Genomic DNA, 25,080 nt, shown 5'->3' with positions numbered 1-25,080 from the left:
AGGAATCCGGTAAAACATCACATCTCTGGCGTCGCTGCGGCCCGAAAAAGATCCTGCAAGAACGGCACCGACGACGGATAAAGAGAATCGTTCAAACTTGACAGAAGTGCAACCCTTCCGCAAATTGCTGCGTATTTCATTGCTGGGCCGTCAACAAGTGTCGGAGAGCAAACCATTCAACCAAACATTATCGATGTGGGCTGTAGGACCCGAAGGCCCACTTGTGTTCTTGATGACTATACGACACAAACCTTGACGCCTCACCTCGGCCCGTTAACTCCGACGTTGGACTGTTGATAACTGGAAACATGTTGCCTGGTGGGATGCGACTCGTTTCAAATTGTATCCAGTGGATAGAAGTGCACGGGTATGGAGACAACCTCATGACTCCATGGACCCTGCATGTTAGGAGGAACTGTTCAAGCTAATGTAAGCTCTGTAATGATGTGAGGCGTGTGCAGTTGGAGTGTTACGGTACCCCTGATACGTCTAGATACGACTCTAACCTGTTACACATCCTGTCTGATCACCTGCATCCATTCATGTCCATTGTGCATTCCGAAGGACTTGGGAAATTCTAGCAGGACAATGCGACACTCCACACGTCCAGAATTGCTACAGAGTGTCTCCAGGAACACTCTGCTGAGCATAAACACTTCCGCTGGCCACCAAACTCCCCAGACATGAACATTATTGAGCATATCAGGGATGTCTTACAAAGTGCTGTTCAGGAGAGATCTCCACCCCCTCGTACTCTTAAGCATTTATGGACAGCCCTGTAGGATTCATGGCGTCTGTTCCCTCCAGCACTATTTCAGACATTAGTCGAGTCCATGCCACGTCATGTTTGCGGCACTTCTATGAGCTCGCAGTGGCCCTACACGATATTAGGCATGTGAACTAGTTTCTTTGCCTCTTCACTGTATGTCTCTATTGCTCAACGCACCGCGAACCGTCGTTTTCGATCTCGAAAAGAGAAGTGGATTCTTTGATACCCCTCAGACCTTTTCGTGTCGATTCTGAGCGGCGGTGTGTCTGTTATGATTTCCTCGGCTGTTCAGAAATAACCTGCATGATTTCGACGATGGGAATCGCATTTCTGGCCTCCTTCGCAGAGACGTCAAAAGACTGTGAAATGTGGGTAAGAGGTTAAATAATGACCTTCCCATCGTCTGACACGTTCAAGGTGGCTGTAGGCAGGACTGTGGTGAAATTTGGTGCAAATGTGACGTCAGCCCGTCTCACAGCTACATGAACTTCCGTGGTGTGGTCTTTTCCCCGCATGTGTCGGCACCTTGCTATTTGTAGCGTCACCTAGTCCGAATGTGACATCTCAGGACGCCACGCCTTTGCACCATTACAGAGACAGCTTTTCGGTACCTTTGATCCAAATTTCAAACATCTGCGTCGCCATGGCAGGCAGTTACTGGTATTCGGAGAAATGATCCCTTTAATTCTTTTGCACATTGTAGTAGAACATTTTACATACGTGAGACGTCGTTAGATCCTTACTTGGCATCTAGCTGCTGTTTTTACTTTGTAAAAGAGTTGGTCTATATTGTCAATAGCATCTTCTAGCGGAAAGATAATTTGAAAGATTATTCTAACAAGTGAACTTGGAATATTTTACTCACTTTCCCGAGAGGTCTCCTGACCTATACTTCGGCCACAGCTGATTATAGCATCCACTATTTCATAGCAACCTAAACGCATAAGCAGAATTGGAGAGCTCACTGCTGCACGCATAGTCATCCTGGACTGAAGCAACACATTTAGTGAAAGAACATGGGTTGAATAAAACAACTACCCTGATAGAAACAGATTTTCATATGGAACTTTTATTCGCTCTTAACAGAACATATAGTTCTGATTACTGGCCTAGACCGGTAGACAACGATATTGAGGTTTATGTAGTTACACCATATAATTTGTCTCATGAAGTGTATGTATTTACTATGTCACTTAGATAGGGCTTAAAACAGGAATACTGTCTTTGTCCTTTACAGATGAATTCCAAGAAGCAAGGAATGAAATAAAAGGAAGGTACAGAAAAATCTGTGGTGAAGGGATTATCAGTGATAAGATTCGTTGACAACATTGTTATGCTCTGTGAAAGTGAGAAGAACAGTCTAATGAACACAGAATACGGATTTATAGTATGCTAACGAATGATGAAGTAATTAAGAAGCTTCAACAGTCAGCAGCAGTATACAGACTTAGCATAATTTTTTCGTCCCAAATTTTTGTGCTGTCTTGGAAGCAAAATAACGGATGACCAATATGTATGTAGCTGACTAGGTGAGAATTTCTCGCTATAGATGTCTATCAGAATCAAACATAGGTCTTAGGCTGCGAAAAAGAGTTCTTAGAATGTGCGGCTAGCACACGGCATTGTATGTAAATCAATTATGTACTGTGGGAAAACCGTAAAAGAGTTGAAATGTTTGAGATGTGGCGCTAAAGAACGACAGAGGTGCTGAAATTTAAGTGAACTGATGACGACGGTTTCCACAGAATTGGTGAAGGAAGGGTTATAAGGAAAAAAAGAAGGGAAAGTATTGTAGGACATGTGATAAGAGATAGGGAAAAATTCCCATGATATTATGGGGAGCCTTGGCGGAAAAACTTGTAGAACAAGACCGAAATTGGAATGTATTATCCAACAAGTAACGGAGGACGTCGGACGTATGTTCTACTCTCAGGTAAAGAGCTTGGCACAAAAGAAGAAAGAATGATGGGCCTCACAAAATAAATCGCTACATTGTAATCTCTCTCATGGTACCAGAACTGCTTTTTCGAAAATCCCGTTGCGTAACATTCCAGCTTTACATACATCGATCCTCTGGAGAAATCAGTCTATTTTAAATGCCTAAAATATCTGTGCAAATTATTACGGTCGTATTCACATAGCCTTCGTATAGAGTCTGCCAAATCAACCTTAATCAAGATATAAATTCATGACACTAAAATTGATGTCTTAGAAATACCCAGGATGTCAAATGAAACTTAGTAATCGGATACGTTAACTCAACGTAGTCTGCAGTCGAACGGAAACAGCAGTTTTCCAGGAATGAGACTGCTGCTAAAATATATAGTATGTGCGATCAGTAATAGAACGCTGCAAAACTGTGTGCAGTCCATACCCGGTTGAGGGCGTACGTAAAGAAAGGCAATGGAGTTAGCATGCCCGCTTGAATGGCGTTAGAGAGTACTCTGCATAAAGATACAATATGGCGAGAAAGTCTTGTATCTTATGAAAACTAGCCACAAAGTTTCGAGAGATAGCCTCAAAGTAGACTCACAAAGTTCGGGAACAATGATGTGATTCATTGTCTGCAAGACGACACAGGTACCCTAGATGAAGAAGGGGGTGCACATGATCGGGCGGTAGGTTTCTCAGTATTTGGTCTATGAGAAAGGATAACAGGAGTATCATGGACTGCATTTCATCCGACCTCTCTCTATGCTCACAGGATTACTTCACTTGCACGCGTTATTCTGTAAGAGGCCAGATAATATTATGGATGTAGGTGACAAGTAACTGGTATTGTATTACTTGAAAATGGCTGCAGTGACGAATATTACACCCACCTGGAAAAATTCAGTCTAGGTGTAAGACAAAATGGTTTTGTCTTTTACAAAAATTTTGGAAATTATGTAGTGGAAAGAAATTACTTCAGTTGTTTATCAGTTCAACCGTGATTAACGTGCTCCCTCCGAATCACTCCTTAGCGACTTGAACATCTTGCACAGAAGCATGAAAGCAGTCAATGTCCACACTGTCAATACTTAATGGAAGAAGCACTGCATACAATGCAGATACACTGAAGAGACAAAGAACTAGTACACTTACCTAATATCGTGTAGGACCCAAGCGAGCACGCAGAAGTACCGCAGAACGACGTGGCATGGACACGACAAATGTCTGACGTAGTGCTGCAGGGAACTAACATCATGAATCCTATAGGGCTGTCCATAAATCCGTAAGAGTACGAGGGGATGGAGAGAACTTCTGAATATCACATTGCATGGCAGTCCAAATATGTTCAATAATGTTCATACCCGGTGGGGAGATTTAACAGTGGTAGATACCACAAGTACGTAATTGAGTTTACTACTGGGGGCGTAGTCGTTATTATTAATAACTCGATTTGCCTTTTCAGGTTTATGTATTTTAATCCGAGCTCTTGCAGTAGGAAAAGTAGGGTTCATTATCTTTGCATTTCCCTAATGGGTCAAACAGAAGCTTGAGGTATCAATTTTTATTTTCACTTCGGTTTGATACATATTGTGTGGATCTTTACTAGTTTCGTTTATGCCATTTTGTTCGAAATACTGTAATGTTTTGTCAGTGCAATCTTTTTCATATAATAACATTGCTTTTACCCTCATCAGATTTTATCACTAAAGCTCTTGCATCTAGCAATTTTTTATTTAAGGTTTTTACTGTCGTAAGTTCCGGTACATTGTTAATTATCTGCATGTAGTGCATTATGCAGGGCTTTTCTCGTCTGTAAAGAAACTTTTGTTTCTTAATTTTTGTTTAATTTTGCATAAATACAAGCTACTTTTACCTCAGAAATTATTTCTTTAATTTTGTTTTTGTTTTTGATTAATTGTGCTTCAAGTTATGCTGACGCCCTTTCTCTAATAAATGTGTCTTACATTTGTTTATCTGTACATTTGTTAAATTGACGTGCATATCGTAGATTTTAAGTTGTGTTTCTTAGTCAGTTATGATACCATCTGTTGCGAACTGTGACAAGTTATAAAGTTTCTTACAGGGAATAGCACTACATTTTTGTGCGTCGTAAAATGGAACGCCGGGTATCGATGTAGTTTTAGGTATAAACTGCTGTCCTAGGGTGGCTGTTAACTGCGGGAGGGTGATACGGACTTGTATGAACCCCGTACAAAATGGCACGTGATAATCCCGGTGTCTGCACGGCCCTCCACAATCTAAAAAGCACTGAGTCTCTTCAACAAAGAAACTTCCTCCTAATTCAAGAAACAGCCAAAGTCTCTTGTTCAGCAAAAGGTAAATGTTAACAGCAGTCCGAAGATGCTGGCTCGAAAATGGTGACAGCCCTATTTAGTTTAAGTAAATAGCAGCATTGGCCGTAGCTGGTTGTTATATCTAAAAAAAAAAAAAAAAAAAAAGATTGGTTCAAATGGTTCTGAGCACTAAGGGTCTTAACTTCTGAGGTCATCAGTCCCCGAGAACTTAAAACTCCTTAAAACCTAACTAACCTAAGGACATCACACACATCCATGCCCGTGGCAGGACTCGAACCTGCGACCGTAGCGGTCACACGGTTCCAGAGTGTAGCGCCTAGAACCGCTCGGCCACACCGGCCGGCGTTGTATCTACAAAGATCAGCCAGAAAGTAGTGCTTTTTACGTCGTTATTTTATGAGAAAAGTAAATAACAAGTACCTAGGATAGTACTTACAACACTTTTGTTCTTTTCAATATAATCACCATCTTTCCTCACAGTTTTCCTGAGACAAGAGAGTTTATACCTGTGTAGTAAAAATCACAGTCCTACTTCCTCAGCCAATGGTTCACAGAATTTTTAATTGTCTGTGCATTTTCAGGGTGAAGCCTCCGATGAGCTTCTTTGATTGTGGCGCACACATGGAAGTCTGGTGGATGATTTGATCGACACGCGGGATGTTGCACGGAGTCACCGCAGCATTAGCCCACTGTGTCTGCCCTTCAGTTGGGTGTCTCACCTCCTGCAGTAACGAATTCAGTCGTGGATCCCAGTCCTATCCATACGTCTTGCTAGGCCATTTTCTAAACTTGCGCAGTGTTGCTGTCTGCTGATGTGGGACGCTGTTGATGGAGTGGGCTACAGAAGAACATTAAAAGAAGTAAACCAAATTCGTGATTAGTGCATTGTCAACTTGAGAATAATAAGCACTGCCATTCCGGTGGGAGACGGTTCATCAGTTTTTACCGACTGCCGCGTCATCCACTGCAAATGGTGTCATTTGGATGTGGTATGAAAGTGTAAGGGTCAGTACATCGCACTTCCGACCATTGTCGGTGTTGCAGACCTAGTGCTGCTTCTAGTCGGTCAAGTAGCTCATCAGTTGACACTATGGGGCTGAGTGTACCACGTTCCTGACCTCTGACCAAGGAAAATTCCCTGGTAGTAAAGGGAATCGAACTCGAGTAGTCTGCATGAAAGTCAGCTACCCTGGCCTCTCAGCTAAGGAGGCGGACACATTATAGAACTTAATGAAGTAGAAAATAATAATTTAACTAAACATTTCGTAATATAACACGTTTGTAAAACAAACTAAGAAGTGTAAAATATTTTCTCCTAGCCTTATACAGATTCCTAGCCCCATACAGTCCTGAAAGTTTGTGCTTGTGAAATTGTAATAGTGATGAAAGTACTTGTAGAATTGAAAACCAGAAGCATGGGGCGCATGCAACAGACAATAATAAGGACTCGAAACATTCATAAATCAGTTATGCTTTGGAGGCACCCCACGTTCGTCGTTTCAATTGTACAAGTATTTTGATAGCTCTATCAAAATGTTACAAGCACAAATTTGCAGGACTATTTGTATGGAGTTCGCAATCGTTATGGGGCTATGAGAAATTATTTTATAATTTTTAGTCCATTTAGAAACATGCTATATTAAATAGTTTGTTTAAATAATTATTTTATGCTTTTTAGTGGTGTGTGACCATCGATTTCAAACATTTTAGTGAGACTGCAACAAAGACACATGATAAATTTCAGGATTATTTCGGTTACTCTTCACCTGTGTCAACCAATTAATTGCTTCCTCATCTGATGATGTCACAAAAGACTTCCAAGGTAAAAATCAGACTCGAGCTCACATACGGACTTACCAGCAACCATTCTTGCCTCGAAATTTTTGCGACTAGAAGAGGAAAAAGGGAAAGCAGCAGTGGTACGAAAAGTACCCTCCACCACACACCAGACACGAATGCAAGTTAATATTGCATTGTCATCCAGTTATGAGCTATGTTGAAAGTTTCAAGTCTCTAGCTCAAATGGTTCAAATGGCTCTGAGCACTATGGGACTCAACTGCTGAGGTCATTAGTCCCCTAGAACTTAGAACTAGTTAAACCTAACTAACCTAAGGACATCACAAACATCCATGCCCGAGGCAGGATTCGAACCTGCGACCGCAGTGGTCTTGCGGTTCCAGACTCCAGCGCCTTTAACCGCACGGCCACGTCGGCCGGCAAGTCTCTAGCTCATTGGGAAATGACAGCGGTAAGCAAACTACTCTCCGCCACTCACCAGACAAGAAAGTTAGTTTGTACTGCATTATAATCCAGTTCTGAGATATAAGAGTTTCAAGTGTCTACCTCACTGGGAAATGGTAGTGGTAAATAAAGTACCCTCCGCCACATACATGGCAAGGAAGCGAATTAATGTTACACACTAAAAATCCACTCCAGTTGCTAATAATTTTCTTAATTTATTCCATGACCGGTTTCGAAGCTTAAATGTTCATCTTCAGGTGCCACAAAATAATTACGAGAGGATAAATGTGTGGCGATCGGACCAGTCAGTCATGGGGAACCACACTTACTTCATATCAACGCATGGGAGAGTAGGACAAGCAACCACAGTGTCCGCCTGGACAGCACGACACGAAATACAGTTAACATTCTATCATCATCTCGTTTTAAGCTATGTTGATTGTTGCAAGTCTCAAGCTGATTAGGAAATAAAGGCGGTAAACAAAGTACTCTCCGCAACACATCAGAGTGGAAAGCGAATTAGTATTGCATCAACATTCAGTTCTGAGCTATGTAGAAAGTTTCAGGTCTGTAGCTCATCGGAAAGTCAGATTAAAATCAATTTAAAAATGGACAAGAAAGCGATCCTATAAAAAAGTGTAAAAACAGGAGGCATTACTTTCCGGTTGTTCTTCTTTCATTTTTTTTAAAGAATCTTTATTGATACAACAACATTATAACACGATTGAAAAAAAAAATACAAGTATTGTGACACAGACGATTCATAACAACAAAACATTGTATTATACACTCTAACCCACCACCTTATATAATTAGTGGGTCCAATTATTATACTTAACAGGCAGCTTATACTAACTGATTAATGGCACTTGCTATAGACAGGGTTAATCTAACTACTTGACTACTCTGGTTATTCTGAGACTAACTACCCTGCAGCGTTACAGGTGTGCCAGATGATATACAAATCTACTAATAAGGCCTGCTCACTGACCTAATCCTAGTGAGCGTGCCCCTGGCACTGGGCTGGCCAACTACTTTTGAAATCGCTGCAGTCCCTACCTATGTTAGTAATGTTAGTGCTCTAATTTTACTTTATTCTAGCGTAACTACTTTCTAATGAATCTAGTGCATAAATCAAGTCCGGGAATGGTACACCTGCTCTCCTGGTCCAGCAGCGCGGCGGATTCCGGTCGTTAAACAACCGGCCAGTACCGCGCTCGGCGGCAATTGCAGGTGAACCTGTGTCTTCACCGGGTTATTTTTTTGGTCTCTAACCGTGTTGGTTTCTAATAAAATCCCTCAATATGTTTTTGGATATTTCGTTAGCCAAATTGTTGAGGACATTGAAGGTCTCGCCACGTCGTTGTAATGTGTATGTGTCTCTGTTTGGTAATTGGTTTCTGAGTTCGAGCGCCACATCGTCATATAACGTGCAGTCATAGACGACATGATCGGGTGTTCCATCCGGAGCACCACAGTCACACGCTGGTGTTGCCCATTTTCCAAATCGACATAAATATGTCGGATATGGCCCATGACCTGTAAGAAAGTGCACCAGACCTCTGCTCGGCTCAAAGTGGCTCATTTGAAGCCTTTCTCTGATATTTGGTAGTAGCTGGAAAACCCTTCTTCCCGTTTCCTCGATTTGCCATTGCTGTTGCCACAACTCTTCGCCCCTTCTCTTTATTGCATATTTACCCCCAACTTGTACCCCCATGATTTCCCTGGTCTTATCTATTTTTCCTTTGGAGACCCAGTACCACGCCCGACAGAACGCAACAGCATGTTCCGCTGCACCCTTCTCACGGTCATTGCGGGCACCACCCTCGTAAGCCGGTGTGCTCAAACCCCGCTCGCATATCCTAGTAAGGACGTTAGGATACTATTGTGGTATAGTTTGATCAAGTTGGGAGGTAGGTGGAATCTTCTATGTCCTATACTTATGAGATTATTTAAAACTTCTAGTGCTGCGTTATGTGTTCTATGTGTGTATTATAGTTCCATTTTTCGTCTATTGTGACTCCTAGGTATCTGGCCTCACGACGCCGAAGAACTGGAGTTCCTTCAATTCTGACAGTTGGATTTCTGACTAGACTGCCTTTCATTAACAGATATGTGGTTTGTGTGGTGCTATTTTCATTTTTGCTTCTTGGCACCATTTCTGAAGCACTATCATTGCTTGCTCTACCTTAGGCTCGAGTTCCTCTCGGCTGCGGCCGCCTACCAGCAAGAGGAGGTCGTCAGCATAGGCTATCACGTCTAGCACGTCCTCACTTAGTTGTAGTTTCTCTAGGAGTGGCTCTATGTTTATATCCCAAAAGAGTGACCCCAGAACCGATCTCTAGGGGCACCCTTTCGTGATGGTTTTACTTGTTCTTCCGCTAGGCGACGATAGCCAAAGCTCCCTGTCCATGCAATAGCTCCTTAGACAGCCATAGAGGGGCCCTGGGCACTTCTCACGCAAGCGGGAGAAGAGCGAGGGCCACCACAGGTTGTCAAAGGCGCCACTGATGTCCGCCATTATGCCTACCACATACTTGTGCGGGGTTGAGCTGCAGACCTCAGCCGCCAGGGCGATTGCGTCAGAAGCCGATCGCCCTGGCCTAAAGCCGAACTGCCTGTCGCGCATCCCGCGCAGTATCCTGTGCGCTGTCAGTCTGTCAGCCAATAGCTTCTTCAGCAGTTTTCCTAGGTTGTCTAGGAGGCAGATTGGCCTGTAAGATTTGGGTTCTGTGGGGTCCTTATCCTTCCCTTTTTGAATAATTATTACATTAGCCCTTTTCCAGATTTTAGGGAATCTCCCAGTTCTGAGACATTCGTTGAACAGTCCCGTGAGAGACGCTATTAGCTGAGGGGCAAGGAACTGCACCACCTCCGCGACTATGCCGTCTGGCTCCGGTGCTTTGCCCTTTTTCAATGATTTGATTTGTGCAGCCACTTCTTCTTCTGAAAAGGGGTACACCATGGTGTTGTTTGTGTATTCATTTAGATCCTCCCTGCGAATTTGTTGTTGGAGTTCATTCTCCTCAGTTTCCTCGTCATCCGGCAGCAGAGTGCGCAGGAGAACTTCAGCGGTTTCCTGCCACGACTCTGTCATTCTGCCTCCGTCTCTGATTGTCGAGAGGACCGCAGGGGACCTGATTTTTTCCCTGACCAGTTTGTACGGTATTCCCCAAGGATCAGTGGCTAGCTGGTTCAGCACATACCTCTCCCGACTTTTCATTCTTACTTACTTTAATTCCTTTTGGAATATTTCTTTTTCCTCTCTGTACTGCTGCAGCCAGAACTGCTTTTCTTGCCAGACAGCACTTCGCTGATAGTATCTCCTCGCCCGTCTCACAGACTGACGCATACGTTCAAGGTCGGCAGACCATGGCGATGGGGAAGCCGCCACGGCTCTCCTCCTGGTTGCCACAGCGGCCTTGACCGCGCTGACTATTGACCCTACCAGCTCTTCGGCGTGCCTATCGATGTCCAGGTCACCTTCCGGCAATGGCGGAATGTCACACTCCCGAGCCAGGCAGTCCCAATCGGTTTTGTTGTAATTAAGTTGGATTTCCCATCCTAGGTCCCAGCGGCACCCTTCTTCTCTGAGGCAGAAGGTAATTAAGTTGTAGTGGCGTGTTCAATAACCTTGCAACCTTCAACGATGCTGATGGCGTTAGCAGTTGCCAGGGTGACATCAATGTTTGTCCCCTGTCCTCCGCCTCCTCTGTAGGTGGGAGGATTTCCAGATTTATTTGCCACTACAAGCTGGGAAGCCATGATTAGTTCTTCAGTCTTCTCACCATTAGCATCCCTTGTGCCACTGTACCACATGGGGGACTTGACATTGATGTCTGCCGTGACAATAACCCTACGCCCGCGTAGCGCCGTGATGGCTCTCGCAAGGTGGTCCGAGAAATCTTCAAAATATCCCCCATATTGGAAGTACATGTTAACAAGGTGTATTAATCCTACTGGTGTTTGTAGTTCTACTACATTGCAGTGACTGTTGGATAGCTGTGTTAGTGTAGTGGCCCTTAGGGCCTTGTTTGTGACTATTAGGACTGCCTTCGGCTCTTCTCAGGTAGAAATTGTCTGCCAAGTGCTAGACATGAAGGAGATCTGCCCCGCCCGGGAGTATGGCTCCTGCAGACAGACTACATCCAGTCTCCTCTCCTCCACTACCCTCCGAAGCTCCTGCATGACCAGCCGACTGTTATGAGTGTTTATTTGTCCTATTACAATTTCAGATGTTATGGGAAGAAAGTGTGCAAATTGCAATCAGGCCATGGTTTGTTGTAATCTGAAGCAATTCGGCCATTTGCAAGGACAGATTGTACGTAGATCTCTTGCATGTTGAATTCCTCTCCTCTTGTCTCGAAAACCCTTCTGAGCAAATCACGCAGGGCTCCGAAATCTGTGGGAAGGTTCATTGACTTTAGCTGTATCCTGTCCACAGCCTCCATTGTTGAGAAGGTGACCTTCCTGCCATATTTATGCCCTATACGTACGACGTGCCTGAGCGCCGTGGTGAGGACAGCCGGCTGCTCCAAGCGTGAAAGTTGCATAGCAAGCTCCAAGTTCGGGTAGATCCTTCTAGGATCCGGATTTGGAGCTCTCGGAATTACTTGCAACTGCATTGTGCTCGTGATTGTGTTGTCTTGTACAACAGTTTGGAGAGTTCCTTTTTGAACCGAAACAATGCTATTACTCTCTGCCGGTTGCAGACTGTCTTCTGTTTCCTCTTCTGGCTCCGTCTGTATGCATAGGTCAACCATGATTGTCTGTTGCGGGCTTGTTTTTTCTTGCTTTGTAACGAAGCTTTCTGCCTCCGGGTTGAGTGTTGAGTTGACACTCAGATGAACCAGAGTCTTAGGCTCTGTCAAATTGCCTGGGTCAGCCTTTTCTTCTATTTCTTCAATCTCTATTTCTGGTTCAGTTTGGATGCTTGAATCAACCATGATTGTCTCCTCTTTCTTTGTCTCCTGGAGAGATTTCAAAAATTCTTTGAATTTCTCTGCTCTCTCCGCATCCCTTCTCTTCTTACTTGGAGACTTTCTTTTCTTGGTTGATCCGGTTTTGTTGTTGCCTTCAGCCATAATCTGTTCTAGAGATCAGGCGTTGTTCGAGTAGTTTGTATGTTGGGCAGTTCCTCCCGGTTGTGCCACAGGTCCTTTTGCCCCTTTGTGTACATGGTATGCATACAGCGAATTGCCTACAGTCCTTCCTTACATGGTCTTCCTCTCCGCACCTGGAGCAAGCTGGTTTCCTACTGCAGTATTTATGAATATGGTCAATGTCCCCACAATTGTGGCAACGGGGTACGATCAGGTAGTCCTTTACGTTTATGGCGTGAAAACCTATGTACACCCTGCCCTTAGCTGTCAATTTCCTCCATAATCCCCCTGTAACTTCAGCAACATGATGAACTACATCTCTGTCCCTAGGTCCCGTCTTAAATCTGAGTTTAAAGTCTTTTAAGAATGTTTCCATGCTTATATCTGAATCCTCAAGGTTTTGTTGGTATAGGGTCTCGCATAGGTCCTCGTCCGTCGTTGATTTTGGAACGCCATACAGGATGACAAGTGGATTTCGCTTACGAGGGGGTTCACATTTAACTGACTTGCACAATTTTTGGTTTCCTAAGAGCTTGTTTTTGTCGTCTTCCGAAGCTACATCTACAATAGCTACGTTTTTAGTTACTTTTACTTTGTTAATCTTAATCTTTTCTCTTACGGGGTTTACAGTGGTGGCAAACACTTCCTGTACCTTTTTAATGTCCTGGCCGGGTAATGGTCTTAAGAAGACTGCAGTGTCCGGTCGTTTAGAGACTTCTGCAATGGTTTCTTTTGTTGTTTGGGCCTTTGGTGCAGCCTGTGCTGCGACGCCGGCCCATGTCTTTCCTGGTTGTTTCCTAAGTCGTTCGTTTTCTTTCTCTAGCTCTTCAATCCTCCCTTCTAGCTTGGCATTGGCGATCGCCCATGCCGCCAGTTCATTTTTAACGGCCTGCACTGCGGCCTGACTGATTTTGCCATTTTTGACGTTTTGGTCTAAAAACTGGGTAATTCTCATATGTCTTTCTAGGTTGCTCTCCTCCGTTGTCTGACCCAGGCCGTCCTGTGCGAGGGATCAGCTAGCATCGAAGCCCTTATGGGCGCACTCAGGTCGCTTGTCTCTTAGGTAGCCATCTTCTTTCATTTTACACGAATTAACGTGATATTCACGTGGTCGTAATCTCGCAATAACAACATACCTATCGATGTCAGTACTTGAGACTCGAGACTCGCGAAGACAGTCCACGGCGCGTACGTCACAGCACGTGACGCATCAACTCTTACGAGTGTCAACAGCCGTCTCTGGCTGGAAGCGAGGAACTACTCGTTTTCTAGACCAGTTCCATAATTCTAATCTGCGCGTTTAATTGCATGCAAGCTCTCGGTAGCATACGACAAAGTTAAAACCTTTAGTTGGTATCTTTTCATTGATATACTGATTCCCCGTGGGTCCTGCATGGAACCAAGCATTCGCTAATTATGGTGGATAAGGCTGCTCGGGGCCAACGAGATACACAGGTTCCGCAACAAATTTGTGACGTCACAGTAGTCGGCTTGCCCACCACACGCAGAAGGCCGCAACACGGCGTGGCATGGACTCCACTAATGTCTGAAGTTGTGCTGGAGGGAACTGACACCATGAATCCTGCAGGGCTGCCCATAAATCCGTACTACTACGACGGGGTCGTGATCTCTTCTGAACAGCAAGTTGCAAGGCATCCCAGATATGCTCAATAATGTTCATGTCTCGGGATTTAAAGGACAGCGGAAGTGTTTAAACTCAGAAGAGTGTTCCTGGAGCCACTTAGTAGCAATCCTGGACGTGTGGTGAGTCACATTGTCCTGCTGTAACTGCCTAAGTCCGTCGGAATGCACAATGGGCATGAATAGATGCAGGTGATCAGACAGGATGCTTGCGTACGCGTCACGTGTCAGAGTGGTATTTAGCCGTGTTAGGGGTACCGTATCACCCCAACTGAACGCGCCCCATACCGTTACAGAGCCACCACCAGTTTGAGCAGTCCCCGGCTGACATGCAGGGTACATGGATTAATGAGGTTGTCTCGATACCAATACGCGTCTATCCGCTAGGTACAGTTTGAAAAGAGACTCGTCCGACCAGACCACATGTTACGAACAATGCAATATCAGTGTTGACGAGCCCAGACGAGGCGTAAAGCTTTGTGTCGTGGAGTGATCACGGGTACACGAATGGGCTTTTGCTCCGAAAGCCCATATCGATGATGTTTCGTTGAATGGTACGCACGCTGACTTATATCGACGGTCCAGCATCGAAATCTGCAACTGTTTTACGGAAGGGTTGCACTCATGTCACACTGAACGATTCTCTTCAGTTGTTGTTGATCCCGTCCTGTTTCCGGACGCAGCAATATGGGAGATTTGATGTTTTACCGAATTCCTGATATTCACGTTACACTCGTAAAATGTCACACGGGAAAATCCCCACTTCATTGCTACCTAGGAGATGCTGTGCTTTATCGCTCATGCGCCGGCTATAACACCACGTTCAAACTCACTTAAATCTTGATAACCTGCCATTTTAGCAGCAGCAAGCGATCTAACAACTGCGTTAGACACTTGTTGCCTTCTATAGGCTTTGCCGACCGCTGCGCCGTATTCTACATGTTCACACATCTCATGTGCATGACTATACCAGTTTCTATGGCGCTTCAGTGTAATTTGAAAGGTATCCGCTAAGGATCTTAATTTTGTCGTGTGCTACTGAGAAATTGTTTGGTTTTAAACAAACAGAATACTTACGGAGCTCGTCTGAAATAACTACACGCTCCCAATCGGAGACGGCTGCTGGCACTCGTAAGACCTGCACGATCTGCTGTGGGATGACACAAGTTCGTTGCAGAGGCTATATCGCTCGTGGGGTCAGATCGAGATTCTAAACTGACTGACGACGGTGTGTGCAGGACAACCCGTACAGCGTGGGCCGGTGCGGCGACTGCCTGCGCGACCGCGCGGACAAGCTGGTGGTGCTGGAGCCGGCGAGCAACGCGTCGTCGCCCGTGTCGGCGGTGCTGTCGGCGTGCCTGTGCCACGGGGGCGCGCAGCTGCCGCCGCTGTCGGTGGTGTCGCGCGGCGAGCGCCTCACGCTGGAGCTGCGCGTCGACGCGGCGCACGCCGCCTCCAGCTACTTCAAGCACGCGCCGCCGCTGTTCGAGGCGCGCTACCGCTTCGTGCACGCGCCGCTGTGCGGGCCGCCGCTGCTGCCGCTCGCCACCGACGGCGAGCTGCGCTTCCCCAACTTCGAGGCGCTGCTGGGCTTCGCGGAGCCGCCGCGCTCGCTGCACTGCATCTGGCGGCTGGCGGTGCGGCCGGAGCGCCACCTCTGGCTGCACTTCGAGGACGCGCGGCTGGCGTCGCGCGACTGCCGGCTGTCGGTGTCGCTGCCCGCTCGGCCCGCGCCGCTGCTCTTCGCGTGCGGCGTCAACGCCAGTGCCTTGCAGGAGCTGCCCGTCATCGCGGCCGCCGACCTGCTCCCGCCGGACGCAGCCGCCGCCGACGACTCTCCGCACGTCACCGTCGAGTTCGTCTCGTCTGCCTGGAGCGCCGCCGACTACTTCAGGATGGTGTGGACAGAGCTGACCAGAGTCGAGGTCGTTCAGGCACGTAAATCCCATAGCGTGATTTCCAGTAGGGTTCTCACAATGAAAATCGTCATATACTAATTCGAGTAAAGCGAGTGTGACGTTGGGTAGCATTAATGTCACAACGATCCTTTCGGCCGTTCTTCACATTCCGTGGCGTGGTGCTAACTCACAATCGCGGGCGCTGTGTCAATCCCCGTACTCTTGTCGTTGGGTGACGCGGGCGACAAGTTGCGCGATGTAGTAGTGGACTGCGAATTTAAGTGGGAATTTTCATTGGCGGACCCGGAACAATCGTCAGCTGCAGCCGGCGGGCAAAGTCAAAATAATAATGGCCACCAGCCTCGCTTTCACCAGCTATTCAAGATTATACTTGTAACCATTCCGAAGTCGATATCGAAAGGCCTCTACCTATCTCAGTACTGTTGAGGAAGATTCCTACATTCGGCCAGTGGACAGGAACAGGTTCACCTTTCATTGCTCACACTTCGCTTCCACCTAGTGCCGAACAACTCCCTTCGTCAATTTTCACAACACGAAGTCAGCTATATACTGCAAAATCAATAGGAAAGGAATCACACAAAAACATCACACTGCAATTTCCATGGTACAAGAAGTAAGATTTTTTGAAATGAATTAACGTTAACCAAGTCCGTCAATTTTAACCTACACAACCTCCAGCTAGCTAATGACTCAACGCTGTCCTCTAAACTAAAAAACTAAACTCCTCCCGAACAGGCCATGAAGGCCCAAAGGTATCGACCGGCCGCCGTGTCATCCTCTCAGCCCACAGGCGCCAGGGGATGCGGATATGGAGGGCCATGTGGTCAGCACACCGCTCTCCCGGCAGAATGTCAGTTTCCGAGACTGGAGCCGCTACTCCCCAATCAAGTAGCTGCTCAGTTTGCCTCACAAGAGCTGAGTGCACCCCGCTTGCCAACAGCGCTCGGCAGACCAGATGGTCACCCATCCAAGTGTTAGCCCAACCCGACAGCGCTTAACTTTCGTGATATGACGGGAACCGGTGTAACCACTGCGGCAATGCTGTTGGCCACGCTCTCCTCTAATGTCTCCCTATTTACCGTGTAAGTCCACGATCACTAGCCCGCAAAACTCGTTGAGACAACCAGGAAAATGCTAAACAGAACTCTATGTGCATCCTTGGGAACGCACATCAGATTGATTACAAAGGATTACCCACTCCCTAATCCTGATATACTCAATGAAAATTCCACCTCCGCCCAGAAGGCACAAAGCTTTTCCACCCAAGTGCTGCCAGTCGACTCCTCGACTTCACATAACTGTAGGCCTTTCAGCCAGTCAGAATCAAGAGCAGAATATAGGAATACTCATGGCCCATTTCCCTCTCCTGATTACTGCGCTTCTGTAAGGTGCTGCCTGCTGGCAGGATATTTAGAACGTACGCTGCAAACACCGCCAATCGTGCGGAAATTACTCTTCATGTAAGCCCGCCAAATACTCTTCGGTCCAAACTCATTTAGCAGGAAGAAGGTAAGGACTAGATCGTCAGCTCTAGACTGAAAAAATCCCCCTTCCCCCTGCGGGTGCTTAATGGCCCAGATAACAACGTTACCGAACGGAGCTAGCACGTATCTACATCCACATCTACATCTACATCTACATCCATACTCCGCAAGCCGCCTGACGGTGTGTGGCGAAGGGTACCTTGAGTACCTCTATCGGTACTCCCTTCTGTTCCAGTCTCGTATTGTTCATGGAAAGAAAGATTGTCGGTATGCCTCTGTGTGGGCTCTAATCTCTCTGATATTATCCTCATGGTCTCTTCGCGAAACACGTAGGAGGGAGCAATAAACTGCTTGACTCTTCGGTGAAGGTATGTTCTCGAAACTTCAACAAAAGCCCGTACCGAGCTACTGAGCGTCTCTCTTGCAGAGTCTTCCGCTGGAGTTTACCTATCATCTTCGTAACGCTTTCGCGATTACTAAATGATCATGTAACGAAGCGCGCTGCTCTCCGTTGGATTTTCTCTTTCTCTTCCATCAACCCTATCTGGTACGGATCCCACACCGGTGAGCAGTGTTCAAGCAGTGGGCGAACAAGTGTACTATAACCTACCTTCTTTGTTTAAGGACTGCATTTCCTTAGGATTCTTCCAATAAATCTCAGTGTGGCATCTGCTTTACCGACGATTAATTTTATATGGTAATTCCATTTTAAATCACTTCTAATGCCTACACCCAGATAATTTATGGAATTAACTGCTTCCAGTTGCTGACCTGCGATATTGTAGCTAAATGATAAAGGATCTTTCTTTCTATGTATTCGCAACACATTACACTTGTGTACATTGAGATTCAACTGCCATTCCCTGCATCATGCGTCAGTTCGTTGCAGATCCTCATGCATTTCAGTGCAATTTTACATTGTTACAACCTCTCTATATACTACAGCATCATCCGCAAAAAGCCTCAGTGAACTTCCTATGTTATTCACGAGGTCATTTATATATATTGTGCATAGCAACGGTCCTACGACACTCCCCTGCGGCACACCTGATATCACTCTTACTTCGGAAGACTTCTCTCCATTGAGAATGACATGCTGCATTCTGTTATCTAGGAACTCTTCAATCCAATCACACAATTGGTCTGATAGTCCATATGCTCTTCCTTCGTTCGTTAAACGACTGTGGGAAACTGTATCGAACGCCTTGCGGAAGTCAAGAAATACGGCATCTACCTGGGAATCCGTGTCTATGGCCCTCTGAGTCTCGTGGACGAATAGCGGCTATGAAGAACCTGAGAACGTGCTGTGTCTTGTTCCCTGCCATTATCAGGAGATGCGTGTCAGCCTCCTGGTATCAATTTGCAACAGTCCTCTAACACCTAGCACCCAACATTGCTGATTTCAAGTTGATGATTCGAGTTACGCTGGTTAAAACTATTTCATTTGGGGAGGCAAGGTGATGTTTGTCCTTGAACCAACTTCCTCAAGTAGTTAGGCAGTCTCCTACGTGATCCGTGTTGCAGTTCTTTTGAATGCGTTCCTTATAGGCGGTAGCGTTGTCGTTCTATAAACTTATAATGTGTAGCTACTGATAGGGTTGCGAATACTTATCATGAACATATACAACAACGTATGTATGTTCGTGTGTGTGTGTGTGTGTGTGTGTGTGTGTGTATTTTCGTCATAACCATCTGATCGATTTCAACCAAATTTGGTACAATTATTACTTATTACCTGGGAAGAAGTATTTCTAGGGTTAGAACCACATAGGTATTCTTCATGCACTATCACTTTAAGCCTTTCATTCCTCATCTTTTCTGTTTTTCTTGCATCTATCCGAGTTCTCAAAAACTTCATCTCATTTTCACGACCCTACTTTCTAGCCTGTCTTTCATGAGTCAGGTACTGCAGCGAAGTACTGTATAGGTGTGTAATACGTTTGACATATTAACTTCTACTTTTATGTGCGACTTCTTTGTCCCACATCACTCTGCGCCATCTCCAGTCGTCATTACTAGAGAAAACGTGCTGGCGGGGGTGGTATGTAGCAGTCACATGGTCGTTGCAGGTGGACGTGTGCACTTAGATAAAAGTCGCTAATGATCTATGACCTTTGCAGTAGCCTGTGTCTCCGTGGATGTGTCCCTCACGGAGATTACACCGCACAGCGATCGGCCCGTTGATAGCACTCACCTTGACTGCAATGCGGATCGCTACAAGTAATGAAAAGGCTGCTTGCTTGTTGACAATGAACTTTCATATTTAAGGACAGCAACACACTTTTTTATGATTGTAACTACCCTTGTGGAACATATCACACCCACTCTGGATAAACATCACACGAAACTGAAATAAAATGTAATTAAAATCATTAATATTTATAGCGCAATCCCACACCATATGCAGTATGTTCACCCACAGACTGACTTATCCATCCCCTCGCGCTGGGCTGTCCTGAAGTCACCACTCTCGAGTTATAGGCTGTCAGAGGCCGGAACAAGCAACGCTGCCTTATAAGACCGTGCTCTGGACAGCCAGTGAGAGACGAGAAGCGTTCTTCTCAGTCGTTTCGCGTGTTCGACCACGCATTCAGTGTATCACAATATAAAATTTTCTTTTTGCAGAGAACCAGATTTCTGGATAGCTGGAGTCCACAGGAACTGTATTGTATTGAGAATAATTACTGTCGAAATTACCGATTTCAGGTGGCGTCGGCGACCCTCAGAACTACAAAATAAATAAGCAGATTTTTTAGTAACTGAAGCAAATTAATTTATATTCTGTTACATTTCGAACTTTGTTATAAGTTGTCTTTAGTGTGAATACTGTTTATTTAACTACCTGTTGTAACTCCAAGTGGTGCGTCAGCGTTAGGCCCACAAAGCGTAGTGGTGTCGTCGACATTTGTTCTGTAGTAAATGACGTTGTCTACTATATCTCTACTCTCTTTAATGATTCCTTTTATAAGTGGTACCTTTTATTCGGAATGAAATTTTAAAGGATGTGAACTACTTTTGTTACAGATGCATCACATCTGCGACATAAAATACGGCAATTGCAGTGCTTGTAATGCAGTTTTATACATGTTATTGGCTAACAAACTAATGTATGTTGTGTTAAATTTTATACTGGAAAACTTTTTGTAGGAATGTGTCAATGGAAAATTAATAATTAGCTTTTATGTGAAACATCCTTCGCCTGTATATTTGGAAATGTTAAAATGTGTGTGAATTCCTAAGGGACCAAACTACTGAGGTTATCGGTCCATAGACTTACACATTACTTAAACTAACTCATCCTAAAAACAACATACACACACATGCCCGAGGGAGGACTCGAATCTCTGGCCGAGGGGGCCTCGCAATCCGTGACATCGCTCCTCTAACAACGCGGCCACTCTGCGGGGCTATTCGGAAATAGCGTATTGTCGGCAGTGGTGCCACTGAACCACGACCTTTAATTTTCCACATGACATTACTTTATTTCATTATATTATGCAACTTTAACCGCGTAACTTTTCCATAATTTTTTTAAACAAATTTGCCTTTTAGATATGTAGATGGCCGGTGCTGGCCGAAGACGGTAATTTTGTTAACAATAAGTGTGACTAGCAGGATAATTGAATTACTGACATAGTAGTTTCCACATGCAGCGTTATTTAGCTGCAATGACTGTTTTCCAGTGGACTGATATCATGTTCCAATAAGTCTGTAGACTTTTGTGGCTGTTGTCATTGAAGGTAAAATCTTCTAAGATATCAGGAGGCTTTATTCACCTCTACTGTTTCTTAATCACGGTCGGCGTTTCGGCCCCACTGCTAGCATCTTCTGGTGAAAACTGCTAACCGTGTTTAGCTAACAGTGAATACCAGAAGGTACTGAAGAAAATCCCAATTAGGGCGGGGGGCATGTCTCAGGATGAGGGCAGTTATTCAATACTACTCTAACAAATAAAATTAAAAGTAAAAAGAACCGATGCACCAGGGCGGCAATATCTGAATGGGACGGAAATCAGTAGATGTGATGTACACTTAGAGACAAACCAATTGTAACAATTTTAGAAAAATTGATGATATATTTAAAAGAAAGAGCTTCACAAATTGAGCAAATCAGCAACGCGTTGGTCTACCTCTGGCCCTTCTGTAAGGAAACTGGGCGCTTAGTATCGACTACATATCAATGCGCAGCAAGGAATCGGCAGATGACATGCCAGCAAGGTCGTCGGATCTCTCCCCATGAAATGAAATGACACCCCAGACCATTACTCTTGGTTGTTGGGCCTGCAACCTCATTGACCGGAGTACAGTTGTTGTCATTGATGGCTCCCGCTTCGAAGTGAACCCACATTAAAAGCGAAGACGTGTCTGGAGATGTCCGAGGCACTGGTGGGATACCGACATGACTGTCGCCCAGCATACAGCCCGACAACCGGGAACGATGCTGTGGGGTGCCATTTCTTTTCACAGCAGAGCCCCTTTCGTTGTCATCCGCGCCACCCTTCGAGCACAGCAGTTCGTCGACGATATTGTACGTCCCATTTTGTTGCCCGTTCTGAGCGAACCATACTGTGCTTACATTGCACTAATTTCTACTGCACGCCTTTGTGCTTGCCGAGCACTATCTTGGCCAGCAAGGTCGTCGGCTCTCTCCCCAACTGAGATCGTTTGGAGCGTTATGGACAGAGCCGTCCAGGCATCTCGGGATTTTTGATGATCTAAAGGGTCAATTGGACAGAATTCCGTTCGACATCGCTCAATTGGACATCCAACAATAGCTTCTTCGGTAAGGGCTACAGGTGGACGAATGTGCTATTGGCTTGCTGAATTTGTGAAGAGAGTTATCTTCAATTGCACTACTGGCCATTCAAATCGCTACACCAAGAAGAAATGCAGATGATAAACGGGCATTCATTGGACAAATATGTTATACTAGAACTTACATGTGGTTACATTTTCACGCAATTTGAGTGCACAGATCCTGAGAAATCAGTACCCAGAACAACCACCTCTGGCAGTAATAACGTCCTTGATACGCCTGGGCATTGAGTGAAACAGAGCTTGGATGGCGTGTACACGTACAGCTTGGATGGCGTTTACACGTACAGCTGCCCATGCAGCTTCAACACGATACCACAGCTCATCAACAGTAGTGACTGGCGTATTGCGACGAGCGAATTGCTCGGCCATCTTTGACCAAACGTTTTCAATTGGTGAGAGGTCTGGAGAATGTGATGGCCAGGGCAGCAGTCGAATATTTTCTGTATCCAGTGAGGCCCTTACAGGACCTGTAACATGCGGTCGTGCATTATCCTGCTGAAATGTAGTGTTTCGCAGGGATCGAATGAAGGGTAGAACCACGGGTCGCAACACATCTGAAATGTAACGTACACTGTTCAAAGTGCCGTCAATGCGAACAAGAGGTGACTGAGACGTGTAACCAATGGCACCCCATACCACCACGCCGGGTGATACACCAGTATGGCGATGACGAATACACTCTTCCAATGTGCTTTTACCACGATGTCGTCAAACACGGATGCGACCATCATGATGCTGTAAACAGAATCTGGATTCATCGGAAAAAATGACGTTTTGCCATTCGTACACTCAGGTTCGTCGTTGAGTACACCATCGCAGGCGCTCCTGTCTGTGAAGCAGCGTCAAGGGTAACCGCAGCCATGGTCTCCGAGCAGATAGTCCATGCTGCTGCAAACGTCGTCGAACTGTTCGTGCAGATGGTTGTTGTCTTGCAAAGCTCTTCATCTGTTGACTCAGGGATCGAGACGTGGCTGCAGGATCCGTTACAGCCATGTGGATAAGATGCCTGTCATCTCGACGGCTAGTGATACGAGGCCGTTGGGATCCAGGAGGGCGTTCCGTATTACCCTCCTGAACCCACCTATTCCATATTCTGCTGATAGTCATTGGATCTCGACCAACGCGAGCAGCAATGTCGCGATACGATAAACCGCAGTAGCGATAGGCTACAATCTGACCTTTATCAAAGTCGGAAACGTGGTGGTACGCATTTCTCCTCCTTACACGAGGCATCACAACAACGTTTGACCAGGCAAAGCCGGTCAACTGCTGTTTGTGTATGATAAATCGGTTGGAAACTTTCCTCATGTAAGCACGTTGTAGGTGTTGCCACTGGCGCTAACTTTGTGTGAATGCTCTGGAAAGCTAATAAGTTGCATATCACAGCATCTACTTCATGTCGGTTAAATTTCGCGTCTGTACTACGTCATCTTTGTGGTGTAGCAATTTTAATGGCCAGTAGTGTAATGATCCAATTTTTCTGAAATCGCGATCGTTTGTTTGATTGTACGTGTACTTCACATCAACCGATTTCCGTCCCAATGGTATGGTCCGTTCACGGTGCGGTTGAATTGTATTACGGTTCGCCTCTAGCCGGCCGGGGTGGCCGAGCGGTTCTAGGCGCTACAGTCTGGAACCGCTCGACCGCTACGGTCGCAGGTTCGAATCCTGCATCGGGCATGGATGTGTGTGATGTCCTTAGGTTAGTTAGGTTTAAGTAGTTCTAAGTTCTAGGGGACTGGTGACCTCAGCAGTTAAGTCCCATAGTGCTCAGAGGCATTTGAACCATTTTTGAACAGTTCGCTTCTCGCTTGTAAGTTCCCAGTTTGCGTTGCCTGTTCAGTCAGCTGGTGTACACGTGAACAAATCAATCGGCAGGATTCGGGGTCGGCGCCGTCGTCGAGCGAGGCCGGCGAGGACGGGCAGGAGGCGTCGGCGCCCTCTTCCTACTACGTGACGCGCGCCGACGCGGCCGAGGACTGCGAGTTCCCGTGCCCGGGCGACGCGGGCTACTGCATCCCGGCGCGGCTCGTCTGCAACGGCGTCGCCAACTGCCCGGCCAACGCGACGCTGGCGGCGGCCCAGGGCGACGAGGGCAGCGCGCTCTGCACGCGCCCCGACGCCGCCGACGTCAACTGGCTGGCCGTCGCGCTGTCCGCCGGCGCCGCCGCGCTGCTCGCGCTCGCCGCCTGCGTCGCCATCGTCTGCCGCTCCTGCTGCGCCGGCGGCGCCGATGCCGACAAGGCCGTCGCCGGGGACGTCGCGGCGGGAGGAGGCGTCGGCGTCGGCGGCGGTGGCGGCGGGGGCGGCATAGACGACGAGCGCGCCTACGACGGCTACCGGCGATGACTGCGGCGCGGCGGCGGCCGGCCTCGCAAGCCGCCCCCGGCCGGCACTGCCGCCGCCCCCGCTCCCGCCGCCCCCGCGCCGCCGGACAGGCTGCTGCCGCCCCGGCAGCCGTCGCACAAGGCGCCAAGGCTGCCGGCCACGGCGCGCTACCGGCCGCCGCCTTTCCCCAGCCAGGAACTCTATTACTGAGCTGTCAGCTGCCGCCGGCGACATCTGCTGGCGGCAACTCGGGCGCCTCGGGAAAAGTGATAGCGTGTTGCGTGGTCCAAGCGTTTCTCGGAAGCTACATATTCGTCATTCACCAGGACACCTTGGTATCCCCTTTCAGGAAGTAGCTTCGTCAGGCCCTCGGAAAAATAGTTGGGCAGAGTAATGCAGCTTGAATATGATCGCTAGAGATGTACGAAACAGTAACGTTTTATATCCCTGACGCTAGTTCCAAAGAATTCTTACAAAGAGCTCAAACAGTACAGAGTACACGCGCCTTGTGATTCCGTACTGGGCGAGACT

At 46.5% G+C, this 25,080-nt stretch overlaps 1 protein-coding gene across 1 annotated transcript in view; it reads left to right on the top strand.

The window, feature by feature from the left end:
• The window catches only part of LOC126456385 (uncharacterized), a 127,906-nt gene extending 103,336 nt beyond the window's left edge, over positions 1-24,570 (top strand). The window contains exons 7-9 of the mRNA XM_050092139.1: positions 15,240-15,811; positions 20,030-20,072; positions 24,100-24,570. Of these exons, the coding sequence (XP_049948096.1) occupies positions 15,240-15,811; positions 20,030-20,072; positions 24,100-24,570 (1,086 nt within the window). The remainder of the gene's footprint in view (positions 1-15,239; positions 15,812-20,029; positions 20,073-24,099) is intronic.
• Positions 24,571-25,080: the final 510 nt, after the last annotated feature.

The sequence above is a fragment of the Schistocerca serialis genome, chromosome 2, assembly GCF_023864345.2.
Source record: "Schistocerca serialis cubense isolate TAMUIC-IGC-003099 chromosome 2, iqSchSeri2.2, whole genome shotgun sequence".
In the NCBI taxonomy this organism is placed as follows: Eukaryota; Metazoa; Arthropoda; class Insecta; order Orthoptera; family Acrididae; genus Schistocerca; species Schistocerca serialis.
Note: the sequence above shows the minus strand (reverse complement) of the source record. Positions and strands in the feature narration are given on the sequence as shown.